Source organism: Eublepharis macularius, chromosome 6 (assembly GCF_028583425.1).
Source record: "Eublepharis macularius isolate TG4126 chromosome 6, MPM_Emac_v1.0, whole genome shotgun sequence".
In the NCBI taxonomy this organism is placed as follows: Eukaryota; Metazoa; Chordata; class Lepidosauria; order Squamata; family Eublepharidae; genus Eublepharis; species Eublepharis macularius.
In genome coordinates, this window is record NC_072795.1 from 36293816 (window position 1) to 36309555 (window position 15740).

The 15740-nt window shown below is 43.7% G+C and overlaps 1 protein-coding gene across 1 annotated transcript in view; it reads left to right on the forward strand.

Annotated features, from left to right (window-relative positions):
• Positions 1-15740, forward strand: part of WWTR1 (WW domain containing transcription regulator 1) — a 106405-nt gene that overhangs the window by 71020 nt on the left and 19645 nt on the right. Inside the window, exon 3 of the mRNA XM_054982589.1 lies at positions 11101-11306. Coding sequence (XP_054838564.1) covers positions 11101-11306 — 206 coding nt within the window. The remainder of the gene's footprint in view (positions 1-11100; positions 11307-15740) is intronic.

A 15740-nucleotide genomic window follows, 5' to 3' on the forward strand; every position in this document is an offset into this window, starting at 1 on the left:
GGGGCGGGGGACATGCAAATAGGCATTGTGCCAACACTGCAATGTCACTTCTGGTTCAAGAACATGTTGGCACCCTCCTACCCAAAATTCTACGGTCACCTTGGCCTCCCTGGTTACCTGTCAGCCATATAGGGGCACAGTTATACTTTTGGGTTTTGCTGTCTGTAGGGGACCTAACATGACACAATAGACAGCTGCTGGGCTGTGTTCAGTTGGCAGATTACAGCTTGTCCAGGTGCTGGACTTTTACGTGGAGAAACCAAGTCTGAATCTCCATTCTACTCTGAAGCATATTCGATAGGAATGTCAGAGCAGTCCTACTGGATCAGACCAATGGCCCATATTCCCCAACATCCTGTTTTACACAGGGGACAACCTAGAAGGCCTACAAAAGGGCATGGAGACCAAAGACACCTCTTGTTCTTGCCTCCAGCACTGGTATCAAAAGGGTCTGAACATGAAGATTCCAGCTTAGTCATCATGGCCGTCTTTGCTTGTTTGTTGTTTGCTCTATCTTTGGTGCAACCTTCTGCTGTATTTTGCCAAGGTCACCCAACAGGTATTCATGTCAGAATGGAGATTTGAACCCAGGTCTCTCAGATCCTAGTCTGAATCTCTAACCAGTATACTACATTGACTCTTTAATACTCTTTCAACCAAGTACTTCCTTGGATGGTGTGATGGACTGCCCTTTTTAAAAGCCTGGAAGTGCTGTACAAATAGCTGAAGGACTGTTAAGGGTTAATCCCTCAGAGAGACAGAGAGCTTAGAGTGACAGGCTGCTCCAAGGAATCTGCTTGGATAGCAGGAGATGCAAATAGGAGGGTCTCTTTTAAGCCATAGCTGAGAGGAATCGAGTGTGAAGAGTTGGGAGACAGAGTCCTATGGAGAGAGTTTAACACTGACAGGAGAACTGGGGGAAAGTTGGCAAGGAAGTTTGGGTAGTAAGTGCAGTCTCCCGTTTGGGCCAAAGAAATGGGATAAATCTTCTATCTTCTTTCGGAGACTTTCAGATTCAGTTAAAAACTGAAGGAAAGCACTGGTGTTTGAAGTGAAAGGGTTTGGGGTACTAGAAAGTGGGTACCAGCCTTCTTAAACCCGAAAGAGACAGAGAATACTAAAAGAAAGTGTACCAGAGTGTTTGGGGAAAACACAGGTACAAAAGCCTCTAAACGTACGGATTTAAGTATCTGTGAAGAGCATGAGAACTAAAGTCTGCATGTACTGATTTTTATCTCAGAGATTTCTATACTGAATTATCTCAGAAATGTTCAACCCCTGATTTCACCAGACCTTTCCTCTCTAAAATAAATAAAACAGTTAGTTGTTTTTTAATTTTAAAAATGCCTCTAGTGCCATTTCTGCTGTATAAGGACAAAGAAGAGGGAAAAGAGGAGGAGGGAACATCAGATGGCTTTAGGGAAGCCTTTTGGGGCAGGTAGTTAAACTAGAAGTCGTTGGATCCCTTCCTAATGCCGTGGCTTTAGCTGTAAAAATATATTAGACTTTAACAGGTTGAAGACTGCATAGGCTACACGGGCAACTGCATGTATTTCATGATCATTTGCACTAAGCATTTGTGGGCTGACATATAGGCAAAATAATTGTCATTCAGAAGTTATGTTTGTTGGTTTGCGATTATGAAAAAAACTATCAGGAAATCCTATGAATAAAGCTGTGAAAATCTGTTTAACGGTACAACAGGGGTGGACCATACTTTCCATATCCTGAAATGATATAGGGGATATGACCTTTGGGGGTACGGATAGTTTCAGGGTTGGGAGTATTAATCACGTGGAACTCTCAGAGATAAAAAGAACTCAATTATGTTAAAGCTGGCTTTACTAGAACCTATTTAATTGCAACTTGGAGAGGGAACTTGTAATTTCCCCCTCCCAGCCCCCCTCCCTCACATCTTGACTTGACTATATCTGTGCTCCACCTGCACTGTGAAAAGCTCTTCCTGTTTCAAGCTGTTTGATTACTGGATATCCTGAAATGATCTGACAGGTGCCAGATAGGATTAGTCTGACTAATAAATTTAGAAGCTGGCAAAGAAAGTATCATTTATAGGAGAACTGACACTTCTTCAGCCTACTTTATGCAAATGTGCTTCTTTCTCCAATTTTCCAGTTTTGACAGTATTGAAGAGGGGAAAGGAGAAATACTTTACAAAAAAACTGGCTTCAAAAGATTTTTTTTCACACTCAGAGCCAAGCTACAAGTGACGCCTGACACAGGTTGGACACTTGTCAGCTTACCTCAAGTTTTGATGGGAAATGTAGGTGTCCTGGTTTTACAGCTTGGCTCTCCATTACAGCTGCAAGAGCAGGATGCCTACATTTCCCATCAAAACTTGAGGGAAGCTGACAAGTGTCCAACCTGTGTAAGGCGTCACTTGTAGCTTGGCTCTCAGAGAGTGTTGTTCCTGCCTCCTTGTATGCAGTGCTGAAAAGCTTTACTTTTGGGTGGTTCTTCGCACCCTAGCAAGCACTAATGTGAGATAGTGGATGGAGACTCGGGTTTGAATCCCTGCTCATCTGTGATGATGGTCTGCCTCAAAAGGTTGTGTTGAGGATACAGAGGAGCAGCCCATTTTGGTCTTGAGCTTGATACAATAATATGTAAATACTCCTTACCAGTCTCCATGGGATGGGTTATTTGCACCAGCACTATCGGCAAGGACATTCTGGCAGTACCATGCAGATGGGAATATATCACTAGGCCAATACTTAGAATAAGGAGTAATTAAACGTTACTATTTCTGGGTTGAGAAGGAGCAGCTTTGAGGGATCAATAAAGGCAGCCCTAAATGATTGTCAAAGTTTGGAAAGGGAACTTTCCTCAGGGTCTCTGGGGATTAGAGTTACCAGTCCCCTGGTGGTAGCGGGGGATTCCCTGCTTCCACCCCCACCAGGCACCTGGCCCAAAGGGGGAAAAGCATGGGAACGGGCCTTTCGGGTGAGCTTCCAGGATGGCATAATGACATCACTTCCTGGGAATGGCATCATTGCACCGCCCCAAGAGCATTCCCGCTCTTCACAGCGGGCTGATTTGGGCCCCAAACAAATTGGATTCATTTGAGGCCCAAATCTGCCCCCTGCAAAGAGCGTGCACACTCCTGTGCCTGTGCAATGATGTCGCCCAGAAGTGACGTCATTGCACAGGTGCAGGAACGCGCGTGGGACACAGAGAAGGTGAGTACTGGGTACCCACCCTCTGCCGGGAGGGTAAGGAGACCTGGCAACCCTACTGGAGATTGCAGCTTTTCCCTTGTGGCTTGGCTCCTGTGCTTGATCCTTCTGGAGTGTATGCTCTTCAGGCATCTTCAACCATGCCTGTTCTTTAGCATGGAATTTGGGCCAGCTTGGTGCATACTGTAGACATTTTTAAGGGCAGACCAAACGCAGTCTAGATTTAAGCATGGATGGAGTCTTAGCTCTTGCCCCCAAGTTAGAACCCTCTGCACAAACCCACCTTTGCAATTCAGTCTTTTAATTTGTCATAAGCAGACAGCAGGTGAATTGCAGAAGGGTAGAGGAAGGAGGCATGCTTTCAAATTATTGGCATTGCACCTGTGAGGTTTTGACTTTAACCAGTCCCCCCAATCTAAAGAAACAAAGATAAGAAAACATTGCTAAACCTTTGTAACCCGCTCCCCCCTTCCCAGGTATCAGCTCCCAATGGTTGAGTATTTTCTGCATGGTTATTCTCAACCCAGAACTCCTGAATAGGAGGCTCTGTGTGCACTTGGGCCTGTGCAACGTTTTTGTTTAATACTTTGCACATTTTTGGACCACAGTGCACTCTGAACTGAAAAGCAGTATTTTTGCTGACCTTGTTGGAAGGCTAATGCTGTTTCTGGGAAGTAAGTGAAACAAGCAGTTCTTTGTTGGCAGGAGCAGAGCGAGAAGAGGGAGACGGGCCTCCCCCCGCTCTGCAGTATCGTGACTAAGTCAAAAGTGTAATGTGGCTGGATTTTTCTTCTTCCACAGACATATGTTTTTCATCAGACTACTCTGCATGACACTTGAGGCTGGCCAGTTCCTAATGAATTAGGCAGGAGACGGACCTTAAATGGGGGTAAACCTGAAGCTGGACCTAGGCTGTGATTTAAAAAAACAACAACACTTGCTTTAGTGTACACGTCGGAAATAATTTACACCTTGGGCAAGTTGGCTTCTTCCACACCAGAATCCTTTCCCTGCAAAATGCCCTGTGCTTCGTGCAAAGAAGCCATCTCAAACTTCAGTCTTTGGCCTCCAAGAGTTAGTTTACGCAGTTGCTTTTGCTCACCCTACTTTAATTCATATATACTACTAGTATATATGAATTAAATATTTGGCACATAACTGCAGCAGACTGTGCACAAAGCCATTGCCCCTACTTCCAGTAGATAAAGATGGCACAGATTAGACTGCTATAATGGGGAAAACATGCAACCACAAATCTCATCTTAATCCTGGGACACAGTTCTCATGGTCATTGTGAGGAGGTGACTGCAGGCTTATGGCCTTCTTTGTCCGTCTTGGTGTCTCACATTTGTCTAAGCAGTCTGTCTGTCTCTATCTGCTTCTGTTGCCCTTCCTCCAAGTTGCTCAGAGCTGCAGGTGTTTCTCCTGTCCTCTATTTTAGGCATGCAAGTGAGCTTGCTTGCCAGGTGATGCCTAATGAGATCACTTTATTATTTCTTTGCTTGGTTCATCACACACACACACCCCACCACCACCATGTTATTCAACCTCTTTGTTAAGCCTTTAGGAGAAATCATTTGTAGCTGTGGAATTGGACGCCATCAATATATGCATGATACATATTGTATCCCTCTATCCAAATCACTTAGTGTGGATGTCTTTAGTGTCTACTTGACAGCTGTGGTCAAGTAGCTGAAAGCAAACAAATTGAAACTGAACTCAGACAAGATGAAAGCAATGCTAGCTGGGAAGATCGAGATATTGAAGGACATTGTGCTCCACACTTTCAGTAAGTTCAATTGACCCTTGCTGGGGTTATACTGGATCCTGGATCACTGCTAGAGAAGCAAATTAATGCAGCTGCAAAAAAATTCCTTCTTCCAACTCAGTCTAACCAATAAGATGACCCCCTACTTCGGCATAGCCAGTTTGGCCACCTGGATCCACACCATAATACCATCAAGACGAGACTACTGTAATGCACCCTATATAGATCTTGCCTCAAAGTCAACTTGGAGACTCCAGTTGCTGCAGAACACCTCCACACAGTTACTATCAGAAGCTAGGCGGAGCATGTACATTATTCCTGTTTGGCAGTCATTACTCCCACTGGCTACTCATCGGCTACTAGGCATAATTCAAGGTTTGAACCCCTCTCCCTATGTTCCATGATGACAGCTTTACTCATCTGAACAGGACCTTCTGTAGGTTCCACACTGCAAACGGGCAAAATCAACAGCTGCCCAAACAAACACATTCTCTCTGGTGGTCCCCACCATATGGAATTAGCTGCCTGAAGAGGTCAGGAAAGCTCCCACTCTCCTGGCTTAGGCAAAACAGAATTATTCAGGAGGGCTTTCTTATATGAGTAATAGGGCTGTGTGGTAAGGAAATGGTTCACTTAGATGCTTCGATAAAGGGAATGGGGACTGTAGACTATACCACTGTGTACTGTCTGTTACTGCAAGTATGCTCCCATCCCTTGGGTACTTTCCTTGTTGTTTAATATGTCATGTTGAATTGCTTATGTTTTGTTTCAGCTCTGTATCAGATTTCTGCAATGCATCCCTATAGGGAGCCTGTGGTGCAGAATGATAAGCTGCAGTACTGCAGCCCAAGCTCTGCTCACCACCCGAATTTGATCCTAGCAGAAGCCGGGTTCAGGTAGCCAGCTCAAGGTTGACTCAGCCTTCCATCCTTCCGAGATCGGTAAAATGAGTACCCAGTTTCCTGGGGGGAAAGTGTAGATGACTGGGGAAGGCAATGGCAAACCACCCTGTAACAAAAAGTCTGCCGAGAAAACGTTGTGATATGACGTCCCCCCCATAGGTCAGTAATGGTGCTTGCTTGCACCTTTACCCTTTTTTTATCCCTATTGTATTGTTTACTCAATGTCCCAGCCGTTGATCATATTGGCTTACCATGTGTAATCTGCCTTGCGTCTCAGAGCCAAAACACACGTTAAGAAATACCTAGGTTCAGCACGTGTTCTCTTACCTCAAGGTTTGCCGGGATCTGTAGGCGTCCTGGAAGCTTAAAGTAGGCGTCCTGGAAGCTTAAAGATCTGTAGGGGTCCTGGAAGCTTAAAGTCCTGGAAGCTTAAAGGATCTGTAAGCGTCCTGGAAGCTTAAAGGCGTCCTGGAAGCTTAAAGCTTAAAATACAGGCTCCTGTATTTCCCTTCCCCTTTTTGCTGCTCTGTAAATGCTAAACTTTAAGCTTCCAGGACGCCTACAGATCCCGGCAAACCTTGAGGTAAGAGAACACGTGCTGAACCTAGGTATTTCTTAACGTGTGTTTTGGCTCTCAGTGGGAAAGGCAGACTATAAATAACGTAAATAAAGAAGTCAGGGCTCAAAGAAGCCTCTGCAAATCATGGAACTCTTGTGTTTCTGGAAATATGACATTTGGTATTGGAGGCTTTCCCAGCCACATCCCAATAGACTCAGTGGCCAGGTTGCTGCAAGGAAAAGTGGTCAAGAAGTGAGTGGAGTGAGCAGAAGAGCAGAGCACAGCAACTTCAGGGCAAGTGAGTGGCAACTGTGGATCTTGCCTTGGCTTGCCTATGCCTTGTTATCACATCAGCTGAAGGAAAGAAGACTTCATTTCTATTTATCGTCTGCAGAAAGAGGAGGAGAGTTAGGTGTAAGAACACAGGGAGGAACAGACAACAAGAGACATATGAACAAGGCAAATTCAAGGTACACAAGGATGTAACTTGTCATGCAGACATCAGTTGGATACCTCCCCCAGAAAAAACATTTAGCCCAATCCTTAACTTTTTTTTTTTTTGCTCTAAGTGCAAGTCCCAAAATTTAGGACTGCATATTTTCTAGCACTTAGGGTTTCATATTTTAATTACCAAATTTTCTAACTATTGCTACCAAAAAACCTAATCCTAACCTCTTCATAGTTTCTCATAATTTCATTAAATCTATTACCAAAGCGTGACAGTATATAAATAAGTATAGAGGTAAACCTGGATGTGTCCACCAGGACAAAAAGCTAACCTCTAACCCCAACCTAACTTCTTGCCAAATTCTCATAATTTCATTGTTGCTGTAAAAAAAAGCAATATTTAACTGAATATTGGAGCCAGTATAGAAAACTGGCTAGGAAATGAATCCATCCACTGTACAGGTAGTCACCTCAAGCCTCCTAATTCTGGGCACTGAACATTGCCACTCCAGCAATCAGGCAGGTGGGACACACTTCCTTTGGTTTGTGAGACTGGAAGCTCTACCTTGGCTTTCCAGCCTCTGGGTTCGTTCTGGGGGTTATCCATGAATTCCAGACTCAGCTTGATTAAAAGTATAGTCTATTAGCTTAAGGAGTGTTGCAAAAGCATAAGACATTCATACATAGGCAATAGACATAAAAACAAGAACACCTCACAGTTGCTGTCTAAAATTCTGCCTGTCTAAAATGTAAGAGCTTACTACCTACCATCTCTGGTTGGCAATGGCATCCATGCATTATTCATCTTACCCATCTGGTAGAATGCATGCCCTCTCCGTGCCTAGTTGGACCAGCATAGGGACATGCCGAGGTGGAAAGAATAGAGAAGGGAACTGGATGAGCTGCAACACCGTCGTATCTAGAACTCAGTGCATCATCCGGCAACTCAAGAGCCAATCAGGGCCAACCTTTTAATTAGCATTTCTGCTGTGAGAACATCTAGGGAGGGCAGATAGAGCCTCTCTGAGAACATTCTCTCAAGGTCAAATCACTGGGGAGCTCAGCGACTGCTCTGCAGTGTTGCCGATCAGCTTAGCCAGCACATTTTAGGCCGGAGCCTGAAAACACTTAACAATTCTGAACAAAGTCCAGCCATCCTTACTGGACTGTTTCAACACCTTTAAATCTTTTTTTTGTGCAAAATTGCATGTATACATCCGTTATGTAGGGTTGCCAGCCTCCAGGTGGTGGCTGGGGATCTCTCAGAATGACAACTGATCTCCAGGAGACTGAGGGCCAAACTACAAGTGACGAATGACACTTGAACAGCAAGTGTATTCCTCCCTGTTCACTTGCCCTCCACTTGCTCTCCACTCAATCCACTTGCTGTTCAAGTGTCATTCGTCACTTGTAGCTTGGCCCAGAGATCAGTTCCCCTGGAGAAAATGGCTGCTTTGGAGGGTGGACTCTATGGCATTATACCCAACTGAGGCCCTCCCATCCCCAAACCCTGCCCCTTCCAGGCTCCACCCCCCCCCCCAATATCCAGGAATTACTCTGGATCACTTCCACATCATGCCAGGGGCCGATTGGGTAAAAATCTGCCTCCAACGCTAGATTGGAGGCTGATATTTACCAAATTGGCCCTGGTGCAACCTGTCACTTCCGCGTCATGCTGGAAACAACGTCATTCCTGGTGCAATGTGGAAGTGATCTGGAGCTTGATCGCGTGTGAGGTAGGTTCTCCCAGCATGCCCCCCATCCCCCTGTTTGAGCCCCAGAGGACTTGGAAACCATACTTGGCCTATAGTTGCTTAGCTTCAGCATATGATTCTCAGACTATTCTCTTGGCTCCCTGTTCTTACACTTAGGTACCATAATGTATTCTGTGTGCTGTATGCTATATAATTCCTTTTATTGCTGCTCATGAAATAAGCTTAATTTTTAATTTTCAGTAGAGGCACAGAGACGAGTCTTTGCCAGGTGTAAGTAACAAGGTTGGTGGCTGCAGAAATTTTGAAGTATAAACTTTTGAGAAGAAAGGAGATAGGATTTTTTTAAAAAAAATAGACTGCTGACATAGCTGGAAAGTAATTGGGATAATATACTAGCAGTTTGTAAAATACACCATTCTGCTATTCATGTAATTCACATACTGTACTCACAGATGGCCAGATTTCCATTGACTGCAGTTTCAAGCCAAACATGCAGAGGCCATTTGGAAAAAAGGCACTCTTTGTTCAAATGGTATAGACAGATTGTTCAGGGGGGAAAGCTGGCAGGAGCCAACTTGTGTAGATTTTCATTTCTCTCCTTTTTAATTCATGAAAGCACTGCAGATTCAGATTAACTTTCTTGATGTGAATTTATTATTGTTTCACCTGCTTTGATATGTGAACTGTAAGGTTTAAACAAAAGGTCTTAAGTTTTCTCCAGAATAATAGCTATCAATGGATGTGTCAGTACAAATTCTGTCTTGCCCTTAGACCTCTTTATTCTTACAGGTATTTTCTCTCTCTCTCTCTCTCTCTCTCTCTCTCTCTCTCTCTCTCTGTGCTCTTGCTGACATTGGCTGTGATGGGAGCAGTGGCCCTTTGGCCTGCCACTGGCTTGCTTCACTCCTCTGATGTTACAGTGTGGCCTTGGGCAGTCAAGTACAAGAAACTGAGCAGTTTACACTCATATATTCAACTTCTGCTAAATTAAACTAGGGTATCAGTAGGGTTGCCAGATGTAGTCTGGAATAATACCGGACCTTGGCGGGGGGCACTAGCCTCTTTTATTTTACACACGCATGCCGCATGCTCACACTTCTGTCCGGTGCAATGATGTCACTAATGGCAATGACATCATCACATGACCCTCACTTCTGGGTCCCTGGGCTGGTTGACTACTCCTGCCCCAGGAGGCCAGCTGGGTGCCCAAGCTGGCTGGCCACTTCTCTGGGCCAACGGTGGCACCACACCACTTTTGGGGACAGGGAGGCCAGACGATGGAGCAGTGGGGAGGGGAGGGGCCAGGTGTCCAGTATTTGCGGAACGTTTTCCCCCAGACAGTCCCCCAAAATACTGGACTATCCAGGTACTGGACACCTGACAACCCTAGTTATCAGTACCTTTACATCATGGGTATTAGATATGTCAGTTTAGATTTGGTGATCCTGTTTCTCAGTTAAAAGAGAGAGTTGATTATGTATAATTATTTTAATGCCATGTTGACTTTCAGTAAATTTTAATATGGTTTCTTTGAACAGCTCATTCATGAATCTCTGTGGATGGCCTTGGGCAAACCATTAGGTGGGCACCAATCTAACGATACACACAGAAAAAGTCACTGGGGCAACAAGACCTACTGTCATTCCCAAAACTGAAACTTGTCCCTCTCTATACCTTCCTTGATTGGATCTAATTTTATGTTAGTCTTGCTCTGTTTATCTTCAATAACTAGGATTTAGCCTCATCCATACTGAATGGATTAATTTCTCTTTAATTGGATATTTTTCAAACTAGCCTGATAATAACATCTTCCCACTCCCACTGTTCTGCTGCTTGTAACTTTAAGCAGAAACAAGTGTTGTGGCTATGCTATTCTTGCATCTGTTGAAGTGAGCTGTGATTCACCAAAGTGGTAGAAGAAATTCTGTTAGTCTGATGTGTCTCTGGACTTCTAGCTCCCTTTCTTTCTGCCCACAATACAAATGGCTTCTTAAAACAATATGCAGAAAACAAGCCAGTCAGAAAACAAGCTCATTAAGAGAGTTGTGAGCTGTAATGAGGGTCCCTTTGTATAAGTGAATGATGGCAAAATGAAAAAATGGGAAAAGTTCATAACTATGGTTTACAGCCATTTGGAAACTTTGGACATTAACAGGATGTGTTTGAACCAAACCTTTGTTGTTGAATGAAAATAAATGCATATAGTAAATCTCTCAGTCAGCTCATGCTCTAATAAAGGGACCATATTTGCCTTCCCACATTTGGACCTTGAATACACACATAAAAGTAAGTCAAATAACAAAAAAAGTTATGCAAATGAATGCAGATGAAACCTGCATCTGCTTACTTAACTATCCCTGGTTCTGCTTCCAAACTTACGTTTTCCTGAGAGTTTTAGATGGTTGGCCAAGGTTAACAGTATGTCACCAGGATGACAAAACTGAAGTCCTGTTGCTGTCTGAAAGAGTGTTCATTGTGGTATCCTACTAATTTCTAAACTGTTTTTGTTTCATAGTAATGAATCACCAGCACCCACCGCAAATGACGCCAACTACAACCATGTCTCAACAGAGCCACCCTGCCCCAAACCCCCAGGCTGGCTTGTTGAACATGCCGAATGCACTGACTTCTCAGCAACAGCAGCAACAGAAATTGAGGCTTCAGCGGATCCAGATGGAAAGGGAGAGGATTCGCATGCGCCAGGAAGAACTAATGCGACAGGTATTATTGCATTTTTAAGTATGATTTATTGATTCTGCAGTTTGGTTAAGATGAGACCTGGGAAGTCCCCTGGTTATTAGAACTCTCCTAACCCCAAAAGGTTAATGTTGTGATCTTGTGCAGGATTGCTCCATTCTTACTTCAGCGAGCTTAGTCTGCAGGTAACTCTGCATAGGGTTGCTTGGTAAAACCTTATTTAAAGAGCAATGAATCCGGCAGAGACAGGAAGAATCCTGCATGCAGGTAATCACAGGGACTCTCAGTTCAGAGGTCCTTCTTTTCCTGAGATGAGGGAGCACATAAATGCAAGGTCTGATCTTGATTTCTTCCCAGGGAGAATCCCAGATCTGAAAATAAAATATGACTAAAGTCTCAGGAAACCAGAAAATATGTGACAATACTCTCCCCATACGCAGTATTCTCATTGGTAGTTAATATCCATTTGTGGCGTCTGGACCATTGTGTAGAAAGGCTCCGAGTTATGCAAGAGGCATGTATTTGCAAGGGTTTGCTTATACATTTGCCTCAGTTCTTTGAGTATGGTTCTGCAGTTGACACCATTTTGAACTTTGGCATGTCATGGACTTCATCATTAACAATTTTACAGTGGCTGAAGACTTTTCTCACAGTGCTGGTGTTGCACCATCTTGGATTTTTAATTGGTTTGGTTTTTATAATGGCTCTCATTGTTCCAAAGGATTTGATGCTTCCTTTACGTGGCTTTAAGAAAACGAAGCATTTTGAACAATTGCAAAAGGATACATTTCAAACACTGGGGAGTATTCCCTCCTGATGACGTTGTGTTTTTTCCCTGCTGTATTAATCAGCTTCCTCAGAGAACACAATTAGCCGGTTGCTCTCAGGAGCCATGTGGGAGCTCAGTATGCTGCACTTTATGGAGGCTCTTCCCCTCCCTAGCAACATAAACAATTAAACAGGGTTCCAACTCTCCTCCCTGTCCCCGTCCCCCACACACAGTGCAGTTCCTCCCCATTTTAAAAAAAAACATAGACGCTTAGACTGCAGTCCTATGATCACCGGGGAGTAAGTCCCATTGAACTCGAGAGGCATTTGTTTCTTAAGTAAAGTATGTGCCTGAAACTAGGGTACAAATCTACATTGGGGGGCGGTGCTCCTCTTGTCTACAAAGTCCTTTTGGCCTTTGGGATTTGTGCCTAAACTCTCTTGGCTATTCCAGGATAACATTTGTTTATACTGTATTTAGTAATACAGTATCACATTTCTTGGCAACAAACAGAAGTATGCTTTCTATTTGTGCAATGACACCAGTTGGCATATATATATTTTGTCTGGTGTTTTATTTAACGCTTAAGGCAGATTCGGCAGGATGAGGTTCACCCTAGCAGAGCAGATCCTGACTTATGTTTTGCAATCTTTTTGCCATCTGTTTCTTTATGAAGTTGTAGAAAGAAACTGAATATCAAATCTCCTCATTTCAAATCCTTCCCTGCATCCCAAAGGCCAATTGTACAAATGATTTAAAAAAGAACATATTTCTTCCTTAGACTGCAGGGTGTGTGGGGCTAACATCTCAGTTCTGCGGTGACTATAGCAGGCTCTTGATACATCTCCTCAAATACTGTCTTTACCCCTTCAGATATAACTTGTGGCCCCTCGTCTATTTCTTTACTGCTTAACAGTTCATCACTTGACCTCTCTGTTCTCTTCCAGCTCATTTATTTATACTGTTCTCTGCCAGATCCATTCTCCCAAGTGTAGTCTGCAAGTGCAAGTTATAAAAAATTATAATGTTTTAAAGTGCGTTTGTTAAACTGATATAATTGTTCACATGAACATGGCTGTAGAAGATAAATTGAAAAACAATTTGGTAGAATAAATGGTATCTAAGGGCAAGTAGTCAAACTCACTGGGTTTTCATTGCAAAACTAAGTGACAAAAAGATAGATTTCATGTGTAGGTTTTTTGTTTCTTGCATTTTTTCAGTATTTGCTTGTATTTTTGCTGCTTTTTAATCACTTTCAAAATACTGTTCCCCATGCAGATAGTCAGATTTGTACAACAGGGCCAGCTAGGGCTATTACTGAGGGCTGTATAAACACGGGGAAACTCAGGTTTGTAGAAAACTTGTACTGTCAAAAAGAATCACAATTTTGATAAAATTTCCCTCCAAAATGAATGGCAGTGTCTGACTGTCACAAAAGGAAAACTGGAGCTTGATGTCAGAATGCTGCACAAAAACTGCTCTGGTGCCGAGTTGAAAGCAAAGCCAGCAGAGACAAGTGAGATGTTGGGGGAGCTGAATCCAACAGATGGACACGGAAAGAGGAAAACGGATTTCCTCATCTCTACCTCTCCTGTGTAATAATATATTTCTTGTCAAAATTTAATGAAGGATGTCTTTTTGATGGACTGTCTTCCCTCTCCGATATATGGATGAGGCAGGGATTCCAGTCCACTGTAATAGTTGTGAATATGCAGCTACAAAAAGGTAAAGATTCTTGATTTAATTAATATGAAATGCAAACATGTTATATTGGGTACCTTGGATAAGTGTTTAATGTATCCTTAATGGGATGGGTCCACAGAAACATGAACAGAAGGCGGGGGGACTGTGAGCATTGTTCACTAAACACATGAACTTGCATGCGCTTACAACATGCCCTGATGGGCATCTAGCTCTCTTGCTTCTGCTTGCTTGAGACATTGTGTTACAGCTATTGCACATATAGGAGAATATTTTAGGATTTCATTTCCCTTTTTTGTTCATAGACGGGGCTTCTCTGAGCAGAAGGCACTTGTAGAAGAGCATCTTTTTATCCAACTAAATACCAGAGAAGGAATATACTGTAACAGATAGGCCATTAAATGTGACATATTAGAGATGCTATTTTTAAAATATTTAGTCTCTCAAGCCTTATGCATACAACAAAGCCCTGATATGACCAGGGACAATAGGGCATGAATGTGGGTAGAGACTGGGTGTGCCAAAGGATGCTCTAATTCTCTTCATGTAAACAAGGAGGCACTCTTGGCACTAGGCAAGATTAAATTATTGCCTGTGCAAGACTGCTCCCCGTAATTCAGATTCAGGTCTCCTGCCCTCCTTCCTGCCCCATGCTTCCAGGTTTTACTCTAAGCGCATGATACTTCCGTTGCATACTAAATTAATGTTCCTGTTTTGCACCTGGAAAGACTCCATACATCCAGAGAGGAAAAGAGGGTCTTGAAAGATGGCCCTGCTCGCACTCCTGAGTTGTGGTTGCCCATGCTAATTTTAGCAAAGAGCAGATTTTTGTCCTCCATGTTGTGGAGCAACCTGTGGCATGTAGCCTTAATCAGTAGGAACTTTATGAACTTCCTCTCAGCAGGCAAGAGTGATCCAGAGCCCCAGCCATCTGATGGGAGAACTTCTTCAAGTTCCCCGAAGGCTGTTATTGTTAAAACATTTTTCTTAGTTTTTCCTACTGTTGCTTTTTTGTTTTTAGCAGCCTGCATTCACAAGGTAGGGGGAGAAGTGCTGAGTAAGAGGGTCTGCTGGTTTCTAAGCAACCAAAAGGAGGTGAAGACGGTTTGGGCGAAAGGGAGTGGAATTCTTCTGGCAAGAACACTCTTGGGCCTGACAGCAGCTGCTGGCTGACTCGCGGAGGGGAAGCTCCCTCTCCAGAAATTTCTGACTCTGCAGCTGCTCCGGCCTAGAGTGACACACCCAGCAGCGATAGAACACCCAGCTCTCTGGAGTTGTCTGGGGAGCTGGTGGGCTCTCCCCAGCCTTCACGCCCTTTTTTGAGACCACGTAAAAGCCGTTTTTCTGGTTGCTTCATTAAAGAGTCTATCCGACTAAGGAAGTTGCTTTAATGTCACAAGTGAAATGGTGATTTGTGTTTCATATGTAAAATATTTGTCCTTTAATTTTATTCTCTTTGCCGTTTTGGTCCTGATTTGAAAATGAAAATGGCATTGCTTTCAAATAAAAACGGCAGCTAGGCTTTTAACAACTTCCTGAATTATGTTCTGCTGGAAATTCTCTGAGAGCGTCTCTCTTTTTTCTGGCCCCTCATTCACTGAGCTTGAGGTGGCTTACATTACTCTGACCTCCTCCATTTTTACCTTCACAACAACCTTATTAAGTAGATTAAGCTGAGATAGGGTTGTCAGGACCCCAGCAGGATGGGGGGCGGGGGGGACCTGGCACTCACCAGGGGTGACTTTCTTGCTTGCGCAGAGCACACCTGCGCTTCCACTGAGCATGATGACCTCATTTCTGGAAGTGATGTCATCGCACCCAGTGGTGGGCATGCTCTCACGCTTCACAGGCACCCAAATTGACCCCCCCCCCCCACACACACACTGGGAGACCTGGTAGCCCTAAGCCGAGAGACAATTACTTGAGCAAGGCTACACAGTGAGTTTCATGAAAGGATGAGGATTTTAATATAGGCTTTCTCAGTCCCA